This window comes from Hypanus sabinus, chromosome 2 (assembly GCF_030144855.1).
Source record: "Hypanus sabinus isolate sHypSab1 chromosome 2, sHypSab1.hap1, whole genome shotgun sequence".
Lineage (NCBI taxonomy): Eukaryota > Metazoa > Chordata > Chondrichthyes > Myliobatiformes > Dasyatidae > Hypanus > Hypanus sabinus.
In genome coordinates, this window is record NC_082707.1 from 57,548,615 (window position 1) to 57,574,090 (window position 25,476).

The 25,476-nt window shown below is 40.2% G+C and overlaps 1 protein-coding gene across 1 annotated transcript in view; it reads left to right on the top strand.

Moving 5' to 3' along the window:
• The first annotated feature begins 1,180 nt into the window (after positions 1-1,180).
• The window catches only part of LOC132403532 (transient receptor potential cation channel subfamily V member 6-like), a 36,548-nt gene continuing 12,252 nt past the window's right edge, over positions 1,181-25,476 (top strand). Inside the window, exons 1-9 of the mRNA XM_059986929.1 lie at positions 1,181-1,215; positions 1,900-1,994; positions 4,139-4,261; positions 5,418-5,558; positions 17,688-17,786; positions 19,381-19,553; positions 22,123-22,269; positions 22,685-22,891; positions 23,637-23,723. Coding sequence (XP_059842912.1) covers positions 1,181-1,215; positions 1,900-1,994; positions 4,139-4,261; positions 5,418-5,558; positions 17,688-17,786; positions 19,381-19,553; positions 22,123-22,269; positions 22,685-22,891; positions 23,637-23,723 — 1,107 coding nt within the window. The remainder of the gene's footprint in view (positions 1,216-1,899; positions 1,995-4,138; positions 4,262-5,417; positions 5,559-17,687; positions 17,787-19,380; positions 19,554-22,122; positions 22,270-22,684; positions 22,892-23,636; positions 23,724-25,476) is intronic.

Below are 25,476 nucleotides of genomic sequence, written 5' to 3' on the forward strand. Positions count from 1 at the left end.
AGCCCATTGTAAAGCAGAATGATTTTGAACTTTATTTGTTTCTGCATGACTTATAGGAATTGCAATAATTCAATACATAATTTTGAGTTGTAATAAATAGAATCATCCAGTGATACCAACAGATAATGTACGTTTGTCTACTAATGCTTTTTATTGTACTTAATTCTTATTTCCTTTATCTCTCTTTGGCACAGTAGAAAATTCATGCAATATAACAATACAAGGTTTTAATTCTTAATGAATATGCAAATGATGTTAAAATATAAAAGCTTAGAAAAATAGAGGGCAACGGGTAACCCTAGGTCATTTCTAAAGTAAGTACATGTTCGGCACAGCATTGTGGGCTGAAGGGCCTGCATTGTGCTGTAGGTTTTCTATGTAGCAAAGCAGCAGAACTTTGAAATTGTTACCTTCAGTTTATAAGAGAAATAATAAAACATCAGTATTCATCTTAATTAAAGTACTAATCAATAATATCTGCTGTAACTTCATATTCGTGGATTATGGTATTATGAGAGAATTTGCATAGAAAATACCTATAGAATTATTATGGCGAAGAATATTTTTAAAGCATTTGTTTGAATAAATCCAATTGATTGGAAGTGAGTGATTTAATACATTTTAATGAAATACTGAGGTGACTTTAAAAATGTTGAACATTTTGATTTTTTTCATTTGTCCAATAAATTGTATCTGTAGATCCATGAGGTTTTTGAAAATAAAGATGATAAAAAGATTGTAATTTTCTGGTTCTATTCCATGATTAAAAGATTATATTGTTGTATTAATCTATTGTATATTATCCTGTAAAAATTTTACTCTATATTCACAGATACTACTTCTTAGAAAATTGTCATACTGTATATTTAGTTAATTGTATTATTCTATTAAGATGAATGATTATAATGTGTGCACCCAATACATAGTCACACCCATAACCAGCATAAATAGATTTTCCTGGACACACCCACCTTGATTTCTGGTTTATTAATTTTGTGAGGAGCAAATCTGGATTTTCCAGCAATTATTACCAATAATTTTGGTCTGATACACAGAGTGCATATGAAAAATAAACTTGTATTATGTTATCTAACTTAAGGCAATACTTATAAGATGATTTTTCTTTTTTAAAGGAATCAAGCAGAGCCGAAGGTGCTCAAAGTATTCAAAAAATATCCATATGTATATCACAGTGAACATGAATGATACAGCAAGGTAACCATTTCAAAATCAAAATGTTAAAAACAAATCACTTAAAATTTAAAGTCATGTAGACCTAGAGTTACATAACATAGAAACAGGCCCCTTGGCCTAACTCATCGATGCCAACCAAGTTATCAATCTAAACTAATCCCATTTCCCTGTATTTGGGCCATATCCCTCTAATCCTTTACTCTTCTATTCCCCCTGTCTTAATACATTTTAGCCATTGTAATGGTACCCATCTCTATCATTTCCTTTGGCAGCTTATTTCTTATACCCACCACCCTTCGTGGGAAAATGTTGCCCCTCAGATCTCTTTTAACATACCTCTCTCACGTTAAACCTAGCTCCCTTGTCTTAGACCTCCCCATCCACAGATAAGATGACCATTCACCTTATCCATGCCCTTTATAGGTAAGGGAACAGAATTTTATTTTTAGTTAAATTTAAACAGTTTAAAGTACTGTGACAGTCTTTTCAATCCTCACTCTAGTTAATTGAATTTTATTTCTATTTTTGGTTAATCTTCCAGCATCAAATGCTTGGAATTGATCCTCGGAGTAAGTCACTTACTTAAAAGGGAGAATAATTGTTTGGATCTACAGGAAGTAATTTAATTTTAAATGCATTTCAAAAAAGATTTGGAAGAGTTCTAATGATTCATTATTTGAATTACTGGAGAATTTTCTTCTACAGACATGGAAGTGAGTTTTTTAAAGCAGCTCACATAAATGACACTGTCAGTATGAAGTCCTTATTGAGGAGTAAAGACTTTGATCCTGCGATTCGAGGTAGGTGCATCGTATCTGAATAAGTTGCAGTGCCTTGGCATAAAACTTCCATCTTCAGCCTTACAGATACTATTTGACCCATTGAGTTCTTCCAGTGGTCTGTTTTCTGCTCCAGGTTCCAGAATCTGCATTCCCTTTTGTGTTCATTTAAAGTCTTCATTATTTTCTGCATTTTACGTTTCTTCTCCTCACTTTTAAACTTCTAATAATAGTTATAAATTAACACTGTATAAATCAAGCAGAGAAATAGAACTTACTTAATAGGAGCAATTTGTAGCTGCTACTTAGCAACATCTTGAATGCAATTGAGGTTAATTCTTCCATAAAAACACAAATTGCTGGCAGAACTCAGCAGGCCAGACAGCATCTGTGGGAGGAGGTAGTGATGACGTTTCAAGCCAAAACCCTTCATCAGGAGTGAAGTAACATGGGATGGTCGAGGGGGGATAAGAAGTGGGCGGAGGGATAAAGTAGAGAGCTGGGAAGTGATAGGCTGAAGGGAAATGGGCTAGGGGGAAGGTGGAGAATTATGGGAAATAAAGGAGAAAGAAAGGTAGGGGTGGGGGAGATTATAGTGAGGGGGGGAGGAAGGGAGAGAAAGAGAACCAGACTAAAATAATAGATAGGGATGGGGTAAGGGGGGGGGGGGCAGGGGTATCAACGGAGGTCTGTGAGTAGAATGCTCATGCCGGCAGGTAGGAGGCTACCTAGGCAGGAGATAAGGTATTGCTCCATCTTCGCTGCATTCTGTCCAACATCCCTCAAAGCATCTACTATTCACATTTAAGTTCTGAGCATACCCTTGAGTGCTCAAGGATTCAGTGGTATTGTGCTGTTAAATACTCTTGATTTCACCAAAGATTTGAACTCTGTGGGAAAATTCTCTATCAATGATCAGAAATAATTGAATTTGTACCCTGAAGTCTCTAGTTGCCTTTAATCTGCTCCAATTTCCATTTCCATATCCTTACTCGATAACATTTTGTCTTTTTAAATGTCTGAAGGGAAATTAGGAGATCACATTTCCATGGTCCAACAGCAACAAATTGCCTGCTGGAGGAACTCAGCAGGTCGAGTAATCCATTCCTCTCACCAACCTCCCTCACTTTATATTGGTTATCTCTCCTCTCCACTCTCTATCCTAATGTAGGGTTGTAACCTGAAATCATGACAATTCCTCACTGCCCCCCCCCCCCCAAGATGCTGCTCAACCCATTGAGTTTCTCCTGCATATTCTTTGTTGCTTTAAAATTAAGCATCAATAGTCTCTTGTGGTCTCAATTCTTGTGGTTGCACTCCACTTTCTGGGTAAGAAGTCATTGGTTGAAGAATGCTGTTGATAAAGAACTGACATCAAAGAAGGTTTCCAGGAGGTGAAGATACACAAGGGGTTCAACTTCTTCAGTACTCCAAGGTGAAAGAATCATCCCCACTGACCAGAAAATATACACTGCAATATTATTCACACTAACGCTGAAAATCTTGGCTGGGAGCATTTTGTAGGATCATAGAAAAATTTTGCAGAGTGGAAGATTTCAGATAATTCATCTTATATTACTTTTTGGTAGGATCACTCAATTAATCCTGATTCTCTGAACTTTACTCTTCGGTGAGCCATGGTCAATTTGCTGCATGTGAGATTTTGTCCCATTCAGGGCTAAAATCTGAAGTGGGATACCAAAGCAGATACTGCCCAATGCAAGATACTGCTGGTGAAAGTAAGCTATACATTTTAACCTGTTGATTTCTGTAGTCACAAATATGACAAATGTACACCGATAAGCCTAATATATTTTGCAATGGAATGACAATGGAAAACATTTTTCCTTTTCATATCATTCCATCCACGTTACAATCAAGATTTCAGGAAGTGTAAGGAACAAAGGAAAGAAATTCTAATCCATGATAATAAATAAACTTTGTAATGTTGGACATTAATGATCAACCAGATTATGAATGTTGATCTCTATACCAGTGTCTATGTTACAAAAATATTAAATCATCTTCCTTTTATAGCTGGTTAGCTCATAATATACTTTCTTAAACTACTGATATGTTCACATTTCCAAATAATAATCTAACAGATTTTGTGCTGAGTTGTGCACTAATGCTAAAACTGAAATTTTAAAAATTGTCATTTAAAGGGAACTTAGAAGAAACAATACTACATACTGCATTGTTAAATGGCAATAAGGAAATTGCAGAGTTCATTCTGGATATGATGCCATCATTGATCAATGAGCCAATGACGTCTGACATGTATAGAGGTAATAATTCTCATGGTCTAGGTAGCTTTGACTTCATTAAGACCTCTGCACTAATATAATTGATTTTATTCCAAGATTGTTTCTCAGATTTAGAAATTCAGGTCTTATGTGCAGTATTTATGTAAGCAAACACAATGATATATTTAATGATCATTTTAACATATTCATTGACCACATTTCAAAAGAACCTTATTGGCTAAAACCCTGAACCTGTAAAGAACAGGTAACAAACTATATAATTGCAATGTCCAGCAGAAATACTAGAAACACTGATCAAGTCAGGAAACACCTATGGAAAGAGAAACAGAGAATATGTTAAATAATATTGTTAAATTGGATACTGAGTCTGGAAGGCTTCAACAAGCCTAGATAGAAGTTGAGTTGTGGTTCTGTAAACTTAGGTTGAGCCTCACAGCCTTTGCTTCTGAAGCAGTCTCTCTGGAAGGAGGTTGACTTACTATACTTCCATTCCAGTTTCACCAGTTTAATGGAAGTCATCCTTCCAGCAGGCTCTCCATCCCTGATGAGATGGCCCATGTTCCTGATGCACCATTGGGTGGGCCTTGGAACGCAAACCGCAAATGGCTTTTAAAGTGCTGAAGAACCAGCGTCTGGATGTTAATGAATTGCTGAGCCTTCTGAACTCTTTCCAACCACCTTCTGTCTTCATGACACATAAAAGTTCAGTTATAAAAAAACAGAACATACTTTTATGTGTTTTTATTGTCACTCTTGGTCGGACAATGGTTTATTTTCTGTTGGAATGAACTTTCCCTTTGATGCACAATCAATAACTCTCGGAGACGGGAGGCGAATGATAGGCTTTTATTAGCTGCAAGAGACCACGATTAGCAGCAAGAGACCACCACACAACATCCTGGAGACTGAGGGAGGAACAATGCCTCCAATCGCCTTTATACAGGGGTCTGTGGGAGGAGCCACAGGAGCAGTCAGCAGAGGGGCGCGTCCAGACAGGTATATGTAGTTCACCACACCCTTCAAGGCAGACAATATCATTATCAGACACGGGGAAGTTTCAATAAACCTAGCAAAGTCCAAAATTACCAAGAAACTGAGCATCACTTTCATGGTAATTTCTTGCATTGTTTATATGAAGCAAATGTCTGTAGTTTCCAATAATTTTCTCAATCTGCAGGTGAAACGCCAATGCACATAGCTGTTCTGAAACAAGATGTGGAAATGGTTAAGGAACTGTTGAAACGAGGAGCTGATGTGATGAATGCACGTGCTACTGGTTCCTGCTTTGTCCCAGGAGAGGAGTGTCAGTGTTACTATGGTAGGACCTAATTTTTGTGAGTGAAGGTAGATATTTTTGTTATGATCTCCAATAGGCCCTAAACACTCTGGACCTCTGGTATAATTTTGTTGAATGATCCTGCTAATTTTAGGGGCTGCATTGGTCCAGTAGTGATGTCACCATAAGTCCATAAGACAAAGGAGCAGAAGTCGGCCATTCGGCCCATCGAATCTGTTCCATCATTTCATCATGAGCTGATCCAATCTCCCCTTTAGTCCCATTCCCCCACCTTCTCACCATAACCTTTGTTGCCCTGACTACTCAGACACCTATCAATCTCTGCCTTAAATACACCCAATGACCCGGCCTCCTCTGCTGCCCTTGGCAACAAATTCCATAGATTCACCACCCTCTGGCTAAAAAATTTCTTTCATATCTCCGTTCTGAATGGGCGCCCTGCAATCCTCAAGTTATGTCTGCTTGTACTCCCCCACCAGGGGAAACAACTTTGCCACATCCACTCTGTCCATGCCTTTCAACATTCAAAATGTTTCTATGAGGTCCCCCCTCATTCTTCAAAACTCCAAGGAGTATAGTCCAAGAGTGGTCAAATGTTCCTCATATGTTAACCCTCTCATTCCCGGAATCATTCCAGCGAACCTTCTCTGAACCCTCTCCAACGTCAGTACATCCTTTCTTAAATAAGGAGCCCAAAACTGCACACAGTATTCTAAGTGAGGTCTTACCAGTGCCTTATAGAGCCTCAACATCACACCCCTGTTCCTATACTCTATTCCTCTAGAAATGAATGTCAACATTGCATTCGCCTTCTTCGCCACTGACTCAACCTTAAGGGTATCCTGCACGAGAACCCCCATGTCCCATCACAACCATTAGTTGAAAAATTTAATTGGATCAAAGATCTGCTGGAAGTCCAAAACATAACCAGAAAATGCTTGAATCACACTGGAAGTGAGGCAGCATGTATTGTGCAAAATGCAGATTAGAGATTCAAATCAAAGAACCTTCATCAGAACAATCTACTCTTAAATCAATTAATAATCAGAGAATGAGGCAGTAGGGGGATTAGCCAATCAATATGCTCAATAGATCCGTTATGAGGGTTTATGCACAACATCAGACTATTCATCTCAAGATTTTGTGCTATTCATTGGGAGGTAGTGCACTTGTTTTTATACATTAATAGAACTCTACTGGACAGTTAATTGATAGAAAAAAAAAACAAGTCTGGCTGCATAACTAAGTTCGGAAAAGGTGAAGTATGGCCTGAAGCGACATAGACCATAAGACAAAGGAGCAGAATTAGGCCAGTTGGCCCATTGACTCTGCTCATCATGGCTAAACCATTTCCCTCTCAGCCCCATTCTCCTGACTTCTTTCCTTAATCTTACACATCCTGACTAATCAAGAACCTATCAACCACCACCGTAAATACACCCAATGACCTGGCCTCCAAAGCCACTTCTGGCAATGGATTCCACAGATTCACCACCCTTTAGCTAAAGAAATTCCACCTCATCTCCATTCTAATTGGACATCCCTCTGTCCTGATGCTTGTCCTCTGGTCCTTGACTGCCCTATGATAGAAAACATTCTGTCCGCATCCACTCTACCTAGGTCTTTCATCATTTCATTGAGATTGTCCCCTCGTTCTTCTCAACAGTGAGTAAAGGCTTAGAGCAGGGGTGGGCAAACTTTTTGACTTGTGGGCCACAAAGGGTTCTAAAATTTGACAGAGGGGCCGGACCAGGAGCAGATGGACGGAGTGTTTTGGTAATACACCTCATAAGAGAAAATAAAATATCAAGGGATATGTAGAAAACATGTGCTTTAATTTCAATTGAAAATGAACAAATGCATTACAACAAAATATCTGTCTTTGAAGTCCCATGGTATTTAGCTATTTATTGAAATGTCTTTTAAAACACTGAAAATTAAATGAATAAAATACAGCTTTTTTAATAGTAACAGTTATTATTTTAAAGCACTGAAAATTCTGTTATCCTTCAAGATATTATCATCATCACTCTCCTCCTGACTGTCTTTATTTCAAAAACGGTAGGAGATGCAGGTCTACTTGTCCTGCTCCTTCTTATTCAATTGTCCCCTGTGCCAAAACTCAACAACGACCAGCACAAAGACAGAACAGTGAGAGCGCGCCAGTATGCGGAGCGCGTTATTTGATCTAGAGCGCATTTTTTATTTTGAGAACGTACGTGCACCTGTGCACTACTCATGTCCATCACTTAACAGAAATGACATGTAACATGCAAGGCTTATTGAAAAAAATATTTTCAAATGCATTTTTTACATAACACAACTTATTTTTGATTTCAGTGGGAACAGTGTTGTTGGTCTCCCTTTTTAGCCAGCGCATCAAAGTCTGGATTTAGTTTTGTTGTGGCGATTCTCAGGATGGATCTGAGGTGTTGGTCAGTTAACTTGGATCTGTGGCTGGCTTTGTTGATGTTCATGACGCTGAACGCCTGTTCACACAAATAGGTCGAGCCGAACAAAGAGTAAAGCATAAATGTGGAGTAATACGCTGCACCTCAACAAAGGTCAATGTATATAGAGTGCGTCATCTATTGGGAAAACGCCAGAATTGTGGGGAAAAAATGTTAACAAGGTTTATTAATATAATTTCATCAAGTTCTGCAGGCCGGATTAAAAAGCTTAATGGGCCGCATATGGCCCGCGGGCCGTAGTTTGCCCATGCCTGGCTTAGAGCCATCACTCGTTCTGCTAAAACGAAAATAATAAGAAAAGAACCTGGATGGACAACCCGGCATCGACCTGGGCTCTAGAAATGACAACAGCAAAACCAGCCCTGTTGACCCTGCTAAGTTCCCCTTAATAACATCTGGGGACTTGTGCCAACACTGGGAGAGCTGTCTCACAGACTAGTCAAGCAACAGCCTGACATAGTTGTATTGACAGGATTATATGCTACAGTTAACATTTCAGATTCCACTATCACCATTCCTAGATATGTACTGTCTCACTTGTGTTGGCGTGTGGCCAAGTGGTTAAGGCGTTCGTCTAGTGATCTGAAGGTCACTAGTTTGAGCTGAAGCTGAAACTTTCCAAGGTGCAAATCCATGGTCTATCAAGACTAACAGAAACCTACACTACATGGTCTCACTGGCAGGACAGACCTATCAGAGGTGGTGGTACAGTTGTATACAGTGGAGAGTGGGTTGCCCTGGCAACCCTCAACATTGACTCTGGACCCCATGAAGTCTCATGGCTCCAGGTTAAACATGGGCAAGGAAGCTTCCTGCTGATTATCACGTACTGTCCTCCCTCAGCTGATGAATCAGTACTTCTCCATGTTGAGCAACACTTGGAGGAAGGAGGCACTGAGGGTGACAAGAGCACAGAATGTACAGTGGGTGAGGAACTTCAATGTCCATCACCAAGAGTGGCTCAGTAGTACCACCTCAGACCGATCTGGTCAGGTCCTACTGGACACAACTACTGGACTGGGACTACAGCAGGCGCTAAGGGAACCAATGAGAGGGAAAACACGCTTGACCTCATTCTCACCAACCTACCTGCTATAGAAGCATCTATCCATGACAGCATTGGTAGAAGTGACCACCGTACCATATTTGGGAAATTAAATCCCATCTCCACATTGAAGAAGCCCTCCACCACATTGTGCGGCACTACCAGTGTACTAAATGGGATAGACTTCAAACAGATCTAGCAGCCCGAGACTGGGCATCTATGAGGCACAGTGGGCCAGTAGCAGCAGCAGAATTGTACTCAACTACAATCTGTAACTTCATGGCCTGGCATATGCCCCACTCTAACATTACCACCAGGTCAGGGGATCAACCCTGGTTCAATGAAGAGTGCAGGAGGGCATGCCGAGAACACCAGGCATACCTCAATATGAGACATCACGATACAGGACTACTTGCATGCTCAACACGGTAAGCTGCATGTAATACACAGAGCTAAGTGGTTCCACAGCCAATGAATCATATCTAAGCTCTGCAGTCCTGCCACATCCAGCCGTGAATGGTGGTGGACAGTCCAATAACTCACTGGAGGAGGAGGCTCCACAAATATCCTGATCCTCAGTGATAGGGGAGCCCAGCACACTTGTGCAAAAGATGAGGCTGAGGCAGTAACAACAAACTTCAGCTAGAAGTGCCAAGAAGATGATCCAGTTTGCCCTCTCCAGAAGTCCCCAGTATCGCAGATGTCAGTATGTTGTAGACAATCTGATTCAGTCCACGTGATATCAAGAAACAGCTGAAAGCACTGGATACAGCAAAGGCTTTGGACGCAGACAAAATCCCACCAATAGTCCTGAAGAACTTGCCATACCACTAGCCAAGCAGTTCCAGTACAGCTACAACACCAGCATCTACCCAGCAAAAAGGAAAATTGCCCAGGTATGTCCTGTACAAAAAAAAACTGGACAAGTCCAACCCTGCCTTTTAAGCCTACTCTCAATCATCAGCCAAGTAATGGAAGGGGTCATCAACAGTGCTATCATGCAGCACCTGCTTACGGATGCCCAGTTTGGGTTCTGTCAAGGTCACTCACCTCCTTGGTCCAAACATGGTCCAAAGAGCTAAATACCAGAGGTGAGGTGAGAACGATAGCCCTTGATATCAAGGCAGCATTTGACCGAGTATGGAATCAAGGTGCCCTAGCTCAAATGGATTCAATGGGAATTAGGGGGAAACCCTCCACTGGTTGGAATCATACCTGACACAAAGGAAGATGGTTGTGGTGGTTGAAGGTCAATCATCTCATTCTCAGAACATCACTGCAGGAGTTCCTCAGGGAAGTGTCCTAGGACCAACCATCTTCAGCTGCTTCATCAATGATCTTCCTTCCATCATAAGGTCAGAGGGGGATGTTTGCAGATGACTGCACAATGTCCTGCACCATTCGTGACTGCTCAGATAGTGAAGCAGTTCATACCCAATCGCAGCAGGACCTGGACAATATCCAGGCTTGGGCTGACAAGAGGCAAGTAACATTCAAGCTGTGCAAGTGCCAGGCAATGACCATCTCCAACAAGAGAGGCTCTAACCAATGTCCCTTGACATTCACCGGCATCACCATCACTGAATGCCCCACTATCAACATCCAGTATAAGGAAGCCCACTCGATTGGTACCCCTTCCATAATCACCCAGTCCCTCCACCATCAACAAAGTTGCAGAAGTGTATACCATCTACAAGATGCACTGCAACAACACACCAAAGATCCCAAGGCAGCCCCTTCCAGACCCACGACCACTATCATCTAGAAGGATAAGAACAGCAGATACCTGGGAACACCACCACTTGGAAATCCCCCTTCAAGTCACTCACCATCCTGACTTGGAAACATGTCACCATACCTACATGTCGCTGGCTCAGAATCATGGAATTCCCTTCCTGACAGCACTGTAGGTGTACCTACACCTCAGGGACTCTAGAGGTTCAAGAAGGCAGCTCATCACCTGCTTCTCAAGGACAACTAGGGATGGGCAATAAATGCTGGTTTAGCTGGTGATGCCCACATCCCAAAAATGAATTTAAAAAAATACAATAAACCTTTCATTCTGGGGATTGTTCTTGTGAACCCTCTCCAATATCAGCAACCCTTCCTTAAACAAGGGGCCTAAAACTGCTCACAATTCTCCAAGTGAGGTCTCACCATTGCCTTTTAAACCCTCAGCATTACATCCTTGCTTTCATATTCTAGTCTTCTCATAATGAATGCTTTCCTCACCACTGAGTCAAGCTGTAAGTAACTGTAACGTTCTCCTTCGGGTGTAACGAAACGCCGAATTTAACGTCCGGATAAACCACAGTTAATAAGAACCAGATCGCAGTAAGATTAACCATTTACTGTTCACTCTTCACATTAACATATGGTGAAAACTGTTGATAAAACAATACAAGATTGATACAGTATTTGTTCCTTCCTTAATATCACATTTCAAGTGTAAATACTTGCAAAGGTGACTATAACTACATTACACTAAGGTGCAATATACAGGGAGAGTTTACCTGCTCCATTGACTACTTTAAATACACTTCCATGCAAACTATCCGCGACTCTTTAACTAACGAAAGCATAAACATTATCTACCGTCGTTACCTCTAACAGGATCAGCATTAACATCTTAGTTCAATATATCGATTATCTATTAACTTACAGCGTTGCTCTCACTGTGATTTCTCATGCCTGCAAAACTGCTTGTGCTCAGGTGAGCCTCGTGGAAAGCCCCCACCCTCGCGCTAATTTCAAACCGGTGTTTTCCCACAAGACGCGGCGAAACCGGATGTGACGTCATCGCATGCCGATATATTTTACATGCAATGAATATACTTTAAACACTTCTAATTCTAACTAGAAAATACTATTGAATGAATTACTAAGCGAAAATATTATAAACTAAATAACTGTCGTAAAGACAGCACACTCCCCACTTGACCTTCGTAAGGTCACAATGAGCAGAGTACAAACTTAGTCTCTTAATCAGTCATTGGGTAGAAGTAGAATAACTTCTGTAACTGGCCTTTGGTAAATTTTCACATCGCCTTGGTTGGTAGTCTTCAATTCGATCTTCCTGACATGTCCATCCCCGCTAGGGAATGTAACAGTGATTCTGGCCGTTGGCCAGCTGTTGCGAGCGATTTGCTTGTCCCTGAGCAGGACTAAGTCTTCAACTTGAAGATTCCTTCGGGGTTCTGTCCACTTTTGTCTCTGTTGCAACAAAGGTAGATATTTTTGTCTCCAGCGAGGCCAGAACTGATTTGCCAGAGCCTGGACTTGTCTCCATTGCTTTGTGTACAAATCCTTGTCTGAAAAATCTCCTGGTGGCGGAGGTGCTCCTGCCTTTTGCGTAAGGAGCGTTGATGGCGAAAGCATAAAGGGGTTTTCTGGGTCAGAAGACACAGGTAGGAATGATTGTGCGTTCATAATGGCTGTGACCTCTGCCATTAGGGTGCACAGTACCTCGTGGGCCAATCGGGTGCGTTGCTGTATCTCAGGTTTCCTTTTCCAGGTTTTCCGTAAGGACGTGAACCGTTTGACTGCCTGCTCTTTGTTATCTGGTGAGCGCTGGCGTGGTTCTCTGATTGGCAATGGGGCAACCCCATTATTTGCTTCATCTCTGAAGACCTTGGTGTCTTTGGTTTTTAAAGAAATGGTATCTTGAGCTGATTGTGCAAGTTTGTTGTCATCCTCGGTTTGAATGAAAACTGACTGACCTAGCGTCTCGTCGGTTACTTTACGCTTGGTAATGTCTTGTTGTGCTTCTTTAGGGTACACCTCAGTGAGGCAGATCTCGGAACAAGAACGGCTTGACTGAGTTTGACCGCAAACTTCTGTACAGTTCGAGCTGACAATTGTTGTCCTGGAGTGAACCTCTCCCTCCCCGCCGTCCTGTTGTGGGGGTGAAGGAGCGTTGTCGGTTCTTTCATTCTTGACTTCATCACGGAGCCGTGAGGGTAAATTTCCTTCCTCGTATGGATGTGATGCAACCGTGACTCTCTGAGGTTCCTCGTAGCTGGGGAAGTTATCGAATACGTATGGAGAGGGGAGACGAGCCTGCCTGTCTATTTGATATTGTACATAGTCGCTTGTGCGTTCCAGTCTGGTCCTTTCTAAAGTAGATCTTACTTCGGTCAGATCACGCGACTCTTCAGCTTGTTCTATGTACTTTGCTTCCACCCTGGCAGCTTCTTCTTCTCTTTCTAGCTGCAGCACTTGCAACTCTGTCGATATTTTTGCCATTTCCAACTGGGTTTCGGCTTCTCTGGCGGCCTCTTCTCTTTGTCTGGCAGCCTCTTCGGCTTCTCTGGCGGCCCTTTCTTTCTGGATTTCGGCTTCTCTGGCAGCCTCTTCTCTTTGTCTGGCGGCCCTTTCGGCTTCTTTGGTGGCCAGTTTCATTTTCAAAACTGCCTCTTGTTTGGCGTAATGCAGTCGCACCTTGGCGGCTTCTGCCTTGGCTCTTGCCTGTGCGGACTTACTTGATGTCGTTCTACTGCCCTTGTCGCTGGGCGCCATCGACTTGATCCCGGATCGAGCTGACATTGCAGCACTTGGAACACCTGATAACGCCCGGGTGGGCTTACTTGATGTCGGTTTACTGCCCCTGTCGCTGGGCGGCGTCGACTTGATGCTGGATTGAGCTGACATTGCAGCACTTGAAACACCTGATAATGCCGCTTTTTCACTGTAACGTTCTCCTTCGGGTGTAACGAAACGCCGAATTTAACGTCCGGATAAACCACAGTTAATAAGAACCAGATCGCAGTAAGATTAACCATTTACTGTTCACTCTTCACATTAACATATGGTGAAAACTGTTGATAAAACAATACAAGATTGATACAGTATTTGTTCCTTCCTTAATATCACATTTCAAGTGTAAATACTTGCAAAGGTGACTATAACTACATTACACTAAGGTGCAGTATACAGGGAGAGTTTACCTGCTCCATTGACTACTTTAAATACACTTCCATGCAAACTATCCGCGACTCTTTAACTAACGAAAGCATAAACATTATCTACCGTCGTTACCTCTAACAGGATCAGCATTAACATCTTAGTTCAATATATCGATTATCTATTAACTTACAGCGTTGCTCTCACTGTGATTTCTCATGCCTGCAAAACTGCTTGTGCTCAGGTGAGCCTCGTGGAAAGCCCCCACCCTCGCGCTAATTTCAAACCGGTGTTTTCCCACAAGACGCGGCGAAACCGGATGTGACGTCATCGCATGCCGATATATTTTACATGCAATGAATATACTTTAAACACTTCTAATTCTAACTAGAAAATACTATTGAATGAATTACTAAGCGAAAATATTATAAACTAAATAACTGTCGTAAAGACAGCACAGTAACCTTTTGGAATTCTACACCAAGTCCCTTTACACCCCAGATTTTTGAATTTTATCTCCAGTTAGAAAATAGCCTATGTTTTATTCCTTCTACCAAAATGCATGATGACACACTTCCCTACACTATATTCCATCTGCTACTTCCTTACTCATTCTCCTAATCCATCTAAATCCTTCTACAGCCACCCTGCTTCCTCAACACTACTTGCCCCTTCACTTATCTTTGTATCATCTGCAGACTTGGCCACAAAGCCATCAATTCCATCATCCAAATCTTTGACATACAATGTAAAAGAAGCGGTTCCACATCCTGGCTACTATTCAGAGGCCTGTATAATACTCACATTGGATCATTTTACCTTTGCAGTTTCTTAACTCTACCCACAAGGATTCTATATTTTCCAATCCTATGTCACCTCTTTCTAAGGATTAGATTTCTTTTTTTACCGACAGAGCCATGCCTACCCATCTGCCTACCCGCCTGTCCTTTTGATACAATGTGTATCTTTGGATAACTATAATCCCAACTATAATCTTCTTTCAGACACAACTCTGCGATGCCTACAATGTCATACCTGTCAAGCTCTACTGCATGTGTTCAAATATAACACCTTCAGTCCTGTATCTATCACAGTTTTCGATTTTGTCCCCCCGTTACACTGCATCTCAACCCACTGACTGCAATTTTGCCCAATCATCTGCCTGTCCTTGACAATCTCACTACACACTGACTCGACTTGTAAACCAAGAGCCCTCTCCTCTACCCTATCACTCTGGTTCCCATCCCCCTGCCAAGTTTGTTTAAACCCTCCCCAACAGTTCTAGCAACTAGCCTGCAAGGTTATTGGTCCCCCTTGGGTTCAGATGTAACGCGTCTTTTTTGTACAGGTCATATTTTCCCCAGAAGAGATCCCAATGATCCAGATTGAATTGCTGCCCCCTGCACCAGTTTCTCAGTCATGCATTGATCTGCTAAATCATCTTAATATTACCCTCTCTGGTGTGTGGCACAGGCAGAAATCCAGAGATTATCACCCTGGAGGTCTTGCTTTTCAGCTTTCTGCCTAGCTCCCTAAATTCTCTCTTCAGGACCTTCTTGCTTTTTCTACCTGCTGTATGTCATTGGTGCCAACTCAGGCTGCTCACTCTCCCCATTTAGAATGTCATGGACCTGACCCTGGCCCCTTGGGGGCAACACACCATTTGGATACCACATTCCTCTAACTATAGAATCCCTTATCACTACCACAGTCCTCTTCTCACCCCTTCCCTTCTGAGCCACACCACCAGACTTGGTGCCAGAGATCTGGTTGCCTCAGTTTCCACCGCACCACCCCCCTCCATAATTCAACTCCTCAACACTATCCAAAATGGTATACTTATTATTGTGGAGAACAGCCACAGGGGTAGTCTGTATTGGCTGCCCATTGCACTTTCCTCCCCCCAGAGTCAAACATTTACATGTGTCCTGCAACTTAGGGGTGACTACCTCCCTTAGGCTCCTCTCCATCGCCTCCTCAGTTTCCTGTATGGGCCGAAGGTAATTGATCTGCAGCTCCAGTGCATTGACACGCTCTCTGAGGAGCTGCAGCTCAGTGCACCTGGTGCAGATGTGGTTATCTGGGAGGCCCCAATTCCCCCCATCTCACACAAAAAACACAACACATCCCCTGGAGCCATTCTCTTTGCTCTAACTATGTGCTAACAAGTGAAGAAGGACGAATGAAGAAGAAGAAGAAACTCACCAGATACTTAGCTTGCCCAAATCTGTTCTCGCTGAAACCTGATGAGCCAAAGCGTCCACACTCTAACCCTGATCCACTCACACAATAGCAACTCCAAAAATGGCCACTCCACTTGTATTTTTATTTGTCCTTGCTAATGATTCACAACTGACTCGTTGAAAAAAAAAACAAAATCCTGGGAACCTGCTTTTTTAAATCTCTTGGTCCCAGACCTGTGTGAGGACTCCTCCACTGATTTGACTGTGACTGCGCTACTGAAAGAAGCTTGCTAGGAAACTATGGCACACAAAATGTGCTGACTGCCCCCATTTGCTTCTTTTAAACTCTCTGCTTCCATGCAATCCAATGTCTCCTCAGAAATTATAGTGCTCAAAATGGATAAATGAATTGTGCTAGAAATACAAGAGGCTGTAGAATCAGAAGGTATGTGGCATTCACGATGAAGGTCCATTCTCACAAGAGTTCTTACCTTTGATAGCCAGTAATACCTTTAGAGGAACAGTGCCAGTGGTGTTAATGTAGTGTTACGTTGTCTGTCATGGCTCTATTGCTTACACTTGAGCATCCTTAGCTTTCAGTTAAAAGCTTATGAATCCTTCCTACATACAAAAATTCAAGATGTACACTGCAGTGTAGAACTGAAGGAATATTGCCTTGTTACAATTGCTGACTTTAAACTTGACTCTTTAAAGACTTTACTGACAAATAACTGGCAAAGTATACCACTATGTACTTTTGAAGTACATCGTAGATGCTCCCAATGCCCTGGCCAATGTTTCTCTCAGAAGTCTAAAATATAATTTATCCAACCAACCAAGGAAGCATTCTACTGTATTGTAACAGCTCACAAGGTCATAATTTACGTGAAAACTATATGAGAGGTATTTAGTGAATATTGGCCTCTCCCAACTGCTGCTTTCTCACCAAAGGTAAGATTCAAAAATTCAAACTGCATTTATTATCAAAGAATGTATAAATTATACAACCTTGAGATTTGTTTGCTTACAGACAGTCGCAAAGCAAGGAACCTGAAAGAGCCCAATTAAAAAAAAATAAGACCAACTCCCAGTGCCCACAGAGAAAGAGAAAAAATAAACACAAAACAAATCATGCAGACCATGACCATGGTAAGACAGGTAACTGGGAAATTCCACACAGAAATTTAGTCTCTTAACATTTGTGGAATCCATTTCTATGTCTAACTCTGGGATTAAAGATGGAATTAACTTTATTGTGAAACTGCTGATCAGTGGTATTCTTGCAGACTGGCCTGAGAGGTTTTAAGGCATAAAGAAGCACAGTTACAGATATAAAGGTTCTTAACAATCATAGACTGATGTGGAATAATCATTTATTTATTTATTTCAATAATACTGAAATTTCTGCAGGAATTATGGAAACCCTTTCAGAAGGATTTATTTGTGTGTACATTCTGTTTGAAACAACAGTTTTATTTGGTTAAGGATAGTTTATGATTCATTTTCACACTGAATGTTCAGTCACTTTTCCATCATATTTTACGTGTAGGTGAATACTTGCTGTCATTTGCCGCATGCATTGGTAATGAAGAAATTGTCCGAACTCTTATTAAACACTGTGCTCCACTGGAAGCCCAGGACTCTTTAGGCGAGTATTTCATCAATATCCCAGTAGTTTTTTCATACAACAACCAAGTTACGCCTAATTTACATGAAAAAGCCTTTGGTATCTGCACTGATTGTATTTTGTCGAAAACACCTTGGAAACTGGCTTTTCAGTCCATTGTGTCCATTCCAACCAACAAGCACCCTTCTACAACAGTCCCATTTTTAAATTTTGTATCCCCATGAACCCCTTCCCCCCCCCCCCCCCACTGCATCTCCCCTACCCTATTTCTTCTGTCACCCAACTATATGAGAGTCATCTTTGAGATGTGGAAGGAAAATAGTGAACTGAAATGAAACCAGGATGCACATCTAATGAGGGTAGGTTCATCAAGCTGAAGCTTTTCTGTTTGGAACAAAGGAAGATGAGAGGTGACTTGATAAAGGGTTATCAGACGATAAGATGGAGTGGACATCCAGTGTTTTTTTTCCTAGTGCAGAAATGGTGAATACAAGAGAGCATAACTTTAAGGAGGAGAATATAGGGGGATGTCAAAAGCAGGTTTGTCACACAGAGTAGCACCCTGCCAGTGGTAATGGTAGAGGCAGATAAATTAGGGACATTTAAGAGGCTTGTGGATGAAAGAAATATAGAGGACTATGTAGGAGGGAAGGGTTAGGTTGATTTTAGAGTAGATTAAGGTTCAGCACAGTATTGTGGGCCAAAGGGCCTGTTCAGTGTTGTACTGTGCTATGTTCTATGAAACATGCAAAGTCATTAAGAGAACTTGCAAACTCCACACAACCAATAACCAAGGTCAGGGTCAAACTTAAGTCTCTGGAGTTGCGGCTGCTATTTGTATTGAGAAAAATTAATATTTTTAAAAGGTTTCAAAGTTATAGTGTCACGTCATTAGACAAATTCTTTTGTAGGTGGAACAAGTAAATCAGAGTAGTAACAATGAACCACAGCATAATGTTACTCTAATCATCTGTAGTTTAACATACATTAGACTGGGATGCCCTTCATAAGATCTAAGACAATTGATTTGATTGACCAAGAAGTTAAGGAATAAAGCATCAATAACATCCTTCGCACCTGCATACTTCATTTTATCTCCACTTGCCTTCCCTAATCTGACCTCAGATTTCCAGCCTACCCTTATAATTCATAGTGCCGTTCTACAGGAATGGCTAAGTGCACGTTGATTACTATTTCCACAAAGGAGCTAGGAACTGTCAAGAAATGCACCCAGCTTTCTCTTGGTCTAGGTAAGAGCTCTTTGTGACATAACCTTTTGCAAATGGACACTTTTTCATAAACACTTGATGATAACCATCACAATCCCTACATCACTTTTCTGAATGCAAATATACAGACATAAAAAATTCAATAACATAGCTGTTTAGTTGTATTTGTAAAGCACCAATTAATTCACCCTCTTCCATTGACATGGTAAATCTATACACACATGCGTACTTACTTCAGATTATTATTAAAACTCCGAACAACTGTACTCACTGAAGTAATACTGAAGGCATCAGAAATCATATCAATATTATTTTTATATGTCTTACCTGGGTGCTCGAGGTAATTATTTTTGATTATGGTTAAAATTGAGAATTCTTTTGTACAGGTAACACAGTGCTTCATGTATTAGTCCTACAACCAGAAAAAGAGCAGGCATATTCCATGTATGATCTCATTACCTCTCTCGTATCTGAGAAACATTATCAATTTGTTGAGAACATTGTGAACAATGATGGCTACACACCGCTGAAGCTTGCAGCAGCTGAGGGGGACTTTGTGGTAGGTAAACTACGTAACTTCCATAAAAAAAGTACACTGATCTGTACAACAAACACTAATTGGAAAAATATTAGAGGATCAAAGATCTTGTTGACCTTGGTGCAGTTGGTAATGTTCCCTTCTCTGAGTCAGATAGTCTTGGGCTGCATCCCCTTTAAAGTTCTTGAGCACAAAAATACATTGGATCAATGCAGTAATGGCTAAGAACAAAGGCCAAGTTTTCCCTTTCAGATCAATGTAAAATGGAAGTATTTTGAGGAGTGATAAAGTTCATCTTGGCCAGTATTTATGTCTCAATGACTTAGAATCATAAAACCATACAATGCAGAGTTGAATTCATTTGGCTCTCTTCATCCATGCCAACTGTGATGCCTTACTACACTAATTGTGTTTGCTCACATTAGGTCTAGAAGCCTCAATGCATTTCCTGACCAAGTACACGTCCAAGTACTTTTTAGAGTCAACTGGATCTTGCTCTGCAAAAAATTTGTCACAGCATATCCATTGAAAATGCATCACAAGGTGTAACCTCAAATCAGAAAATCAGTTTGTTTAATGTATTGCTTTCAAAATATATCTCCATCTAACCTTGTAGACAACTTCCAAACATTGAAAAGAATGCATTATTAGAATCACAGAGTTATACATCATAGAAACAGGCACTTCACCCACCCCATTTAAGCTGAATGTCTCTTATGTAGTATCATTAAATGGCAACTATATTTCATCTTCATTGATATCTTCATCATATTCATTTTAAGATTTTCTAACTTCTGGCCTGACTTGCATGAAATGTTGTTGATTTGGTTTATGATTTGGTCCTAGTAGCACAATATTTGTAACCAAAGGCAGAAATAAATACCCATAGAATAATTGTAGGTATAGAACAGCTTTTTATATAGCCTTCATTTAATGAAAAGCTTTTGTAACTTAATTACCTCCCTGGAAAATAACATCGGACAAAATAATCGAAGTCTGTAGTTCTCATACCATCTGGGCAAATGTGGATCTATCAGTGTTTCATAGCTAAGTAGTAATAATTTTGGTCACCAATTTTGCATTTATCATTTTTGTTTGGTGACCTGTTTTTTCCAATCCACCTTGTTTATTTTTTTCAAGGGAAGTTTTCTGCCCATTTGACTTTGCATCATTTTCTCTTTCTTCTTTCTCTCTCCCTCACTCTTCCACCATTACTCAGTGTTTCCTGCAAATATTCTTCTTTTAGTTTCAACTTTAGTGGGTTTAGTTGCATGCAGAGACTTGGATAACACATTTCTCTTGCTGCACCATTCGCATTCAAAATATTACATGCTCAATATCTTCAAATGCTATTACCTAATCTTTTCTTGATTTTCTTCCCACATTGTTGGTTTCAAGTTAATATGAAACACAAGTTCTGCGTTAGTGCATGGTTAGCTTTTCACTCAGATTACAAGGAACATGAGGATCACTTAACACAAATTTTAAGAACAATGAAATGTTTCATAAGGTGGAATGTTTCAGTAGTCTAAGTCTTAGACTATAACATGTAAGGTATAGGAGCAGAATCAGGCCATTTAAGTCTGCTTTGCCATTCCATCGTGGTTGATTTATTATCCCTCTCAACACCATTCTGCTTTATCCCCATAATTTTTGATGCTATGCCCGATCAGTAAATCTCTGCTTTAAATATACCCAATCACTTGGCCTTCATGGCCATATTAGTATTGTATTCCACATATTCAGCACTCTCTGGCTAAAGAAATTCCTCCTAATCTCTGTTTGAAATGGATATCCTTCTATTCTGAGGCTGTGCCCTCTGGTCCTGAACACACTCACTGTAGGAAACATTTTTTTTCCACATCTGTTCTATGTAGGCCTTTCAATATCCAATAGCTCCACTGAGATCCTCCTTCAATCTTCTGAACTTTAGCAAGTTCATCAAGTGCCCAGAGCTATCAAACGCTCCTCAAATGATTCTCGTGAACCTCCTCTGGACCTTCTCCAATGCCAGCATACTTTTTCTTAGACAAGGGTCCCAAAACTCCTCACAATACTCCAAGTGTGGTCTGACCAATGCATTACAAAGCCTCAGCATTACACCTTTGATTTTATATCCTGGTCCTCTTGAAATTAATGCTAACATTTCAATTGACTTCCTCACCGCCTCCTCAACCTGCAAGTTAACCTTTAGGGAATCCTGCAAAAAGACTTCCAAGTCCCTTTGCACTTCTGATTTTTGAATTTTCTTCCCTTTCAGGAACTAGTCTGCACCTTTATTCTTTCTACCAAAGTGCTTGACCATACACTGCCCTCCACTATATCCCACCTGGCACTTCTTTGACCATTTTCCTAATCTGTCTAAGTCCTGCAGCCCCCTGCCTTCCTCAACACTACCTGCCCATCCACTTATCTTCACATCGTCCACAAACTTGGCCACAAAGCCATAAATTCCGTCATCCAAATCCTAGACGTAAGGAAAATGTGAAAAGAATTAGTCCCAACACCAACCCCTGCAGAACATTTCTTCATTTAAGGAAAGTTCTTTTGCAGATTTAGTGTAATAGTTTAACTCCTTTTTCTTCCACAGATGTTCAACTATTTGGTTCAAAAGCAAAAGAAAATATACTGGACAATGGGAACAATTTCTTACTGTGTTTATGACCTCACTAACATTGATACATGGGGCGATCAAAAATCAGTTCTGGACATCATAACGACAAGCAGGAATAGTGAAGTAAGTGTGTGATCTGAGCTGACAGAAATTTGCTGCACTGGTTAGTTATGCAATTCATTTCTATGGGTGAGTTTTTCATATTGCATCACATCTTCCACTTTAAAATATATTCTTAAATATTTCAAGTGTATGGATTTAGTAAAGTTTGTCACCAGTTGAATTCTATATTTAGCAAATCACAAAAGTGGCAGCAAGATGAGGGGATTCACAGATGTTTTTAGATATTTTCTAGCATTTTACTTTACTTCATTTTTAATGCTTTTTGTGCCCAAGAACCAGTAAAGGCATTGTTAAAGTTGAAATTATGGAAATAATAATGTGTAAATTCACCTTGCCTCAGCTGTAGGAAAACAGATTAAAGTTGTGATAAAGAAAGAAACAAATGAACAGGCATTAATTAGCCTTATTTTCATAGGTTCGCAAACTTGTTGATGCTAAGCCAGTGAAAGAGCTATTACATCAAAAATGGAATTCATTTGGCTATAAGTATTTCCTCATATGGATGTTCTCCTATATTATGTACATCATTATATTCACAGTCTCCAGCCTCTATCGGCCTCTGAAGCCAATTCCACCAGGGTTATCTGACAATCTCACCATCAGAACACAGAAGACTTTGGCGGTAAGTACAAACATTTTGTGGTTGAGACTTATCCTGATATCTGGAAACACAAGAGACTACGGATGTTGGAATTTAAAGCATAAAACAAATTGCTAGAAAAACTCTATGGGTTGGGCATCATCTCTGGAATAAAAGGCCAAATGACATTACTCATTTGTTAGCCTTTTACCAAAGGCTGTAATAAACTTAAAAACATTATTTTCAAAGGAAACTACAAGCTTTATAATTTGGAAACAAGTATTTTGCACTAAAATAATGTACTCCAGTTTAATTAAGCATTTCTAACAGGAAAACCTTAAAGTGAAACAAAAAGGGTAATAGGATAACTAGTTCTGTAACATTTCAGAGAATGATATAAAGATCTACAAGATTTTCCTGCAGCATTCATAACAATGAATACATTTAAAATTGATATCAACTCATGCAAAGACAAGGTCAAAATTGTTGTTTTTAATGCTAAAATAATTAAATTACGACAGATATCTATTGTGAGAGTAAGCGTTCAGCATGGACTAGAAGGGCTGAGATGACCTGTTTCCGTGCTGTAATTGTTATATGGTTATATTCAAGTAGATGTGCTTTGTTGACATTGTGCATTATTCTTCATTTGAACTTCAGATGCAAATCTAATTTCAACAATGTGTATAGTACTAAACATTGTACAGAGTTAAGGGTTATTTTTACCTTAGTGTGCAATTACCATTTTCCTTTGTAATAACAGTGAACCTTTTAAAAATCATTTCAGGAATCTTATCAAACAAAAGAAGACTACTTGAGACTTGTTGGTGAATTAATTACTATCATTGGAGCATTGGTAATACTTATTAGTGAGGTATGTCACAGGCCTTTGTTACTCCAGAATTGAAAGTAACTTTGTTGTTTGCAGAAAGCTGAGTCAGGTGAGAAACATTCTTTGACTGCTCAGCTATACCATCTGTTGGGAAGAGGACAAGCAGACAATGCAGAGCAGCAAATGATCAGTAATTGAGAGTGACAGGATCTGCACAAGAACTAAGATTCAATTAATTTAAAAAGTAATTTTATTTAATGACAGAATCTCTCTGTCGTATGTTAGGAACTACTTCAGAGCTATGGCATGCAGTGCAGTAGAACGATAGGATGCAGGGGAACAGCAATGAATTAATTATTTATAATTTCTCCTCTTCGGATGTACTGTTATAATAAAATTTACAATGGGTTATTAACAAGAATATTGGCCCAGTAATGATTCAAATTATCCATTCCCAACAGCAAGTATATCCGCGATAGATATAACACAACCATGGACACAATTGTTTGGCGCCTATCCTCTGTACAACCCCAGAGACTCTCAATCCTGGTTAGTCTAAGAGCAAAACTTGCCATGATTGTGATTGATCAAAGAATCCAATAAAGAGATTGCTGCTTATTGCTTGTTGCCAATTCCCAGTACAAATGTCTTATCTCAGTGCCTTCAAAAGTCACAAAAATAATCCAGATGACCTCACCGGTAACAACTAATTCAGCTAGGCACTGGCATCATATGCATTGTCAGTAGAACAAGCTGTTTCATTTATGTCCTCAAGGTCATATGCTGATAGCAAGTCTGGGGTGGTAATTTTATAAATTGTCAAAATTCCCCAAAGTACTAATAATTATTGCTAACATGCACACTTCTGTGACCTATTGTTTCTGTTAACAGCCAAAGGTTTCACATTCTGCTCATTCAGCTCAAATCTGACAAGATCTTCCACCTCATACAAGTGATTGATTACTTTCCAAGCAGTTTTCATGTCATATTCATTTTAAGGAAATGTAGCATCCTAGCGTTCTTTGACACAAACCCAAGACCTTTCAAGCTCTGTTAGTCAGTCAGACTGCTTTGCTGAACACAATGACTGTGTACATTTACTGTGCCTTGAAAAAGTATTTGTGCCCCACAACTATTTTCACATTTTACTGTCTTAATTTCTAAATTTAAGATATATTGAAATAGGATTTTTGAGCTAATCTATTGTGCATCATGTCAAATCAAAAGAAAAATTCCAAGGCCTGTAAACAATTCGCTGAAAAATTAAAACCAAAATTGTGAGGCAGGAGAAGTATTCATACTCTTTGAAATTACTACGCTAAAATTCCTTAGGTGCAATTTACTGTATGTATTACCTTACCAACTCACCCACTTTGTTAATGTAGAGAAATGAAGGATCACCTGTTTGCAATGAACTCATAAGAATAAATACCCTTCTCATTGTAAGGTCCAACAGTATGGTAGACTTTCAACAGAGCAAGCCAAAATGAAGATAAAAGGGCATTCAAGACAAATCAAGGAAATGATTGTGGAGAAGGACAAGCCCATCTCAAAGGCAGTGAATATATGTCAGAGCTCAGTGCAGTTCATCAGAAAAAAGTCAATAAAAAGTCACCCAAGAAGAATGGCACTTCTAAGAGAGGTATGTAATGCCATTCGGACTTCAGTCTATGGCCTCCTCTTGTGCCAAGATAAGGCCACCCTCAAGGTGGAAGAGCAACCCCTTTAATTCCACCTGGGCAGCCTCCAACTGGATGGCATGAATATTGATTTCTCCTGGTGAAAGTTTTTTCCC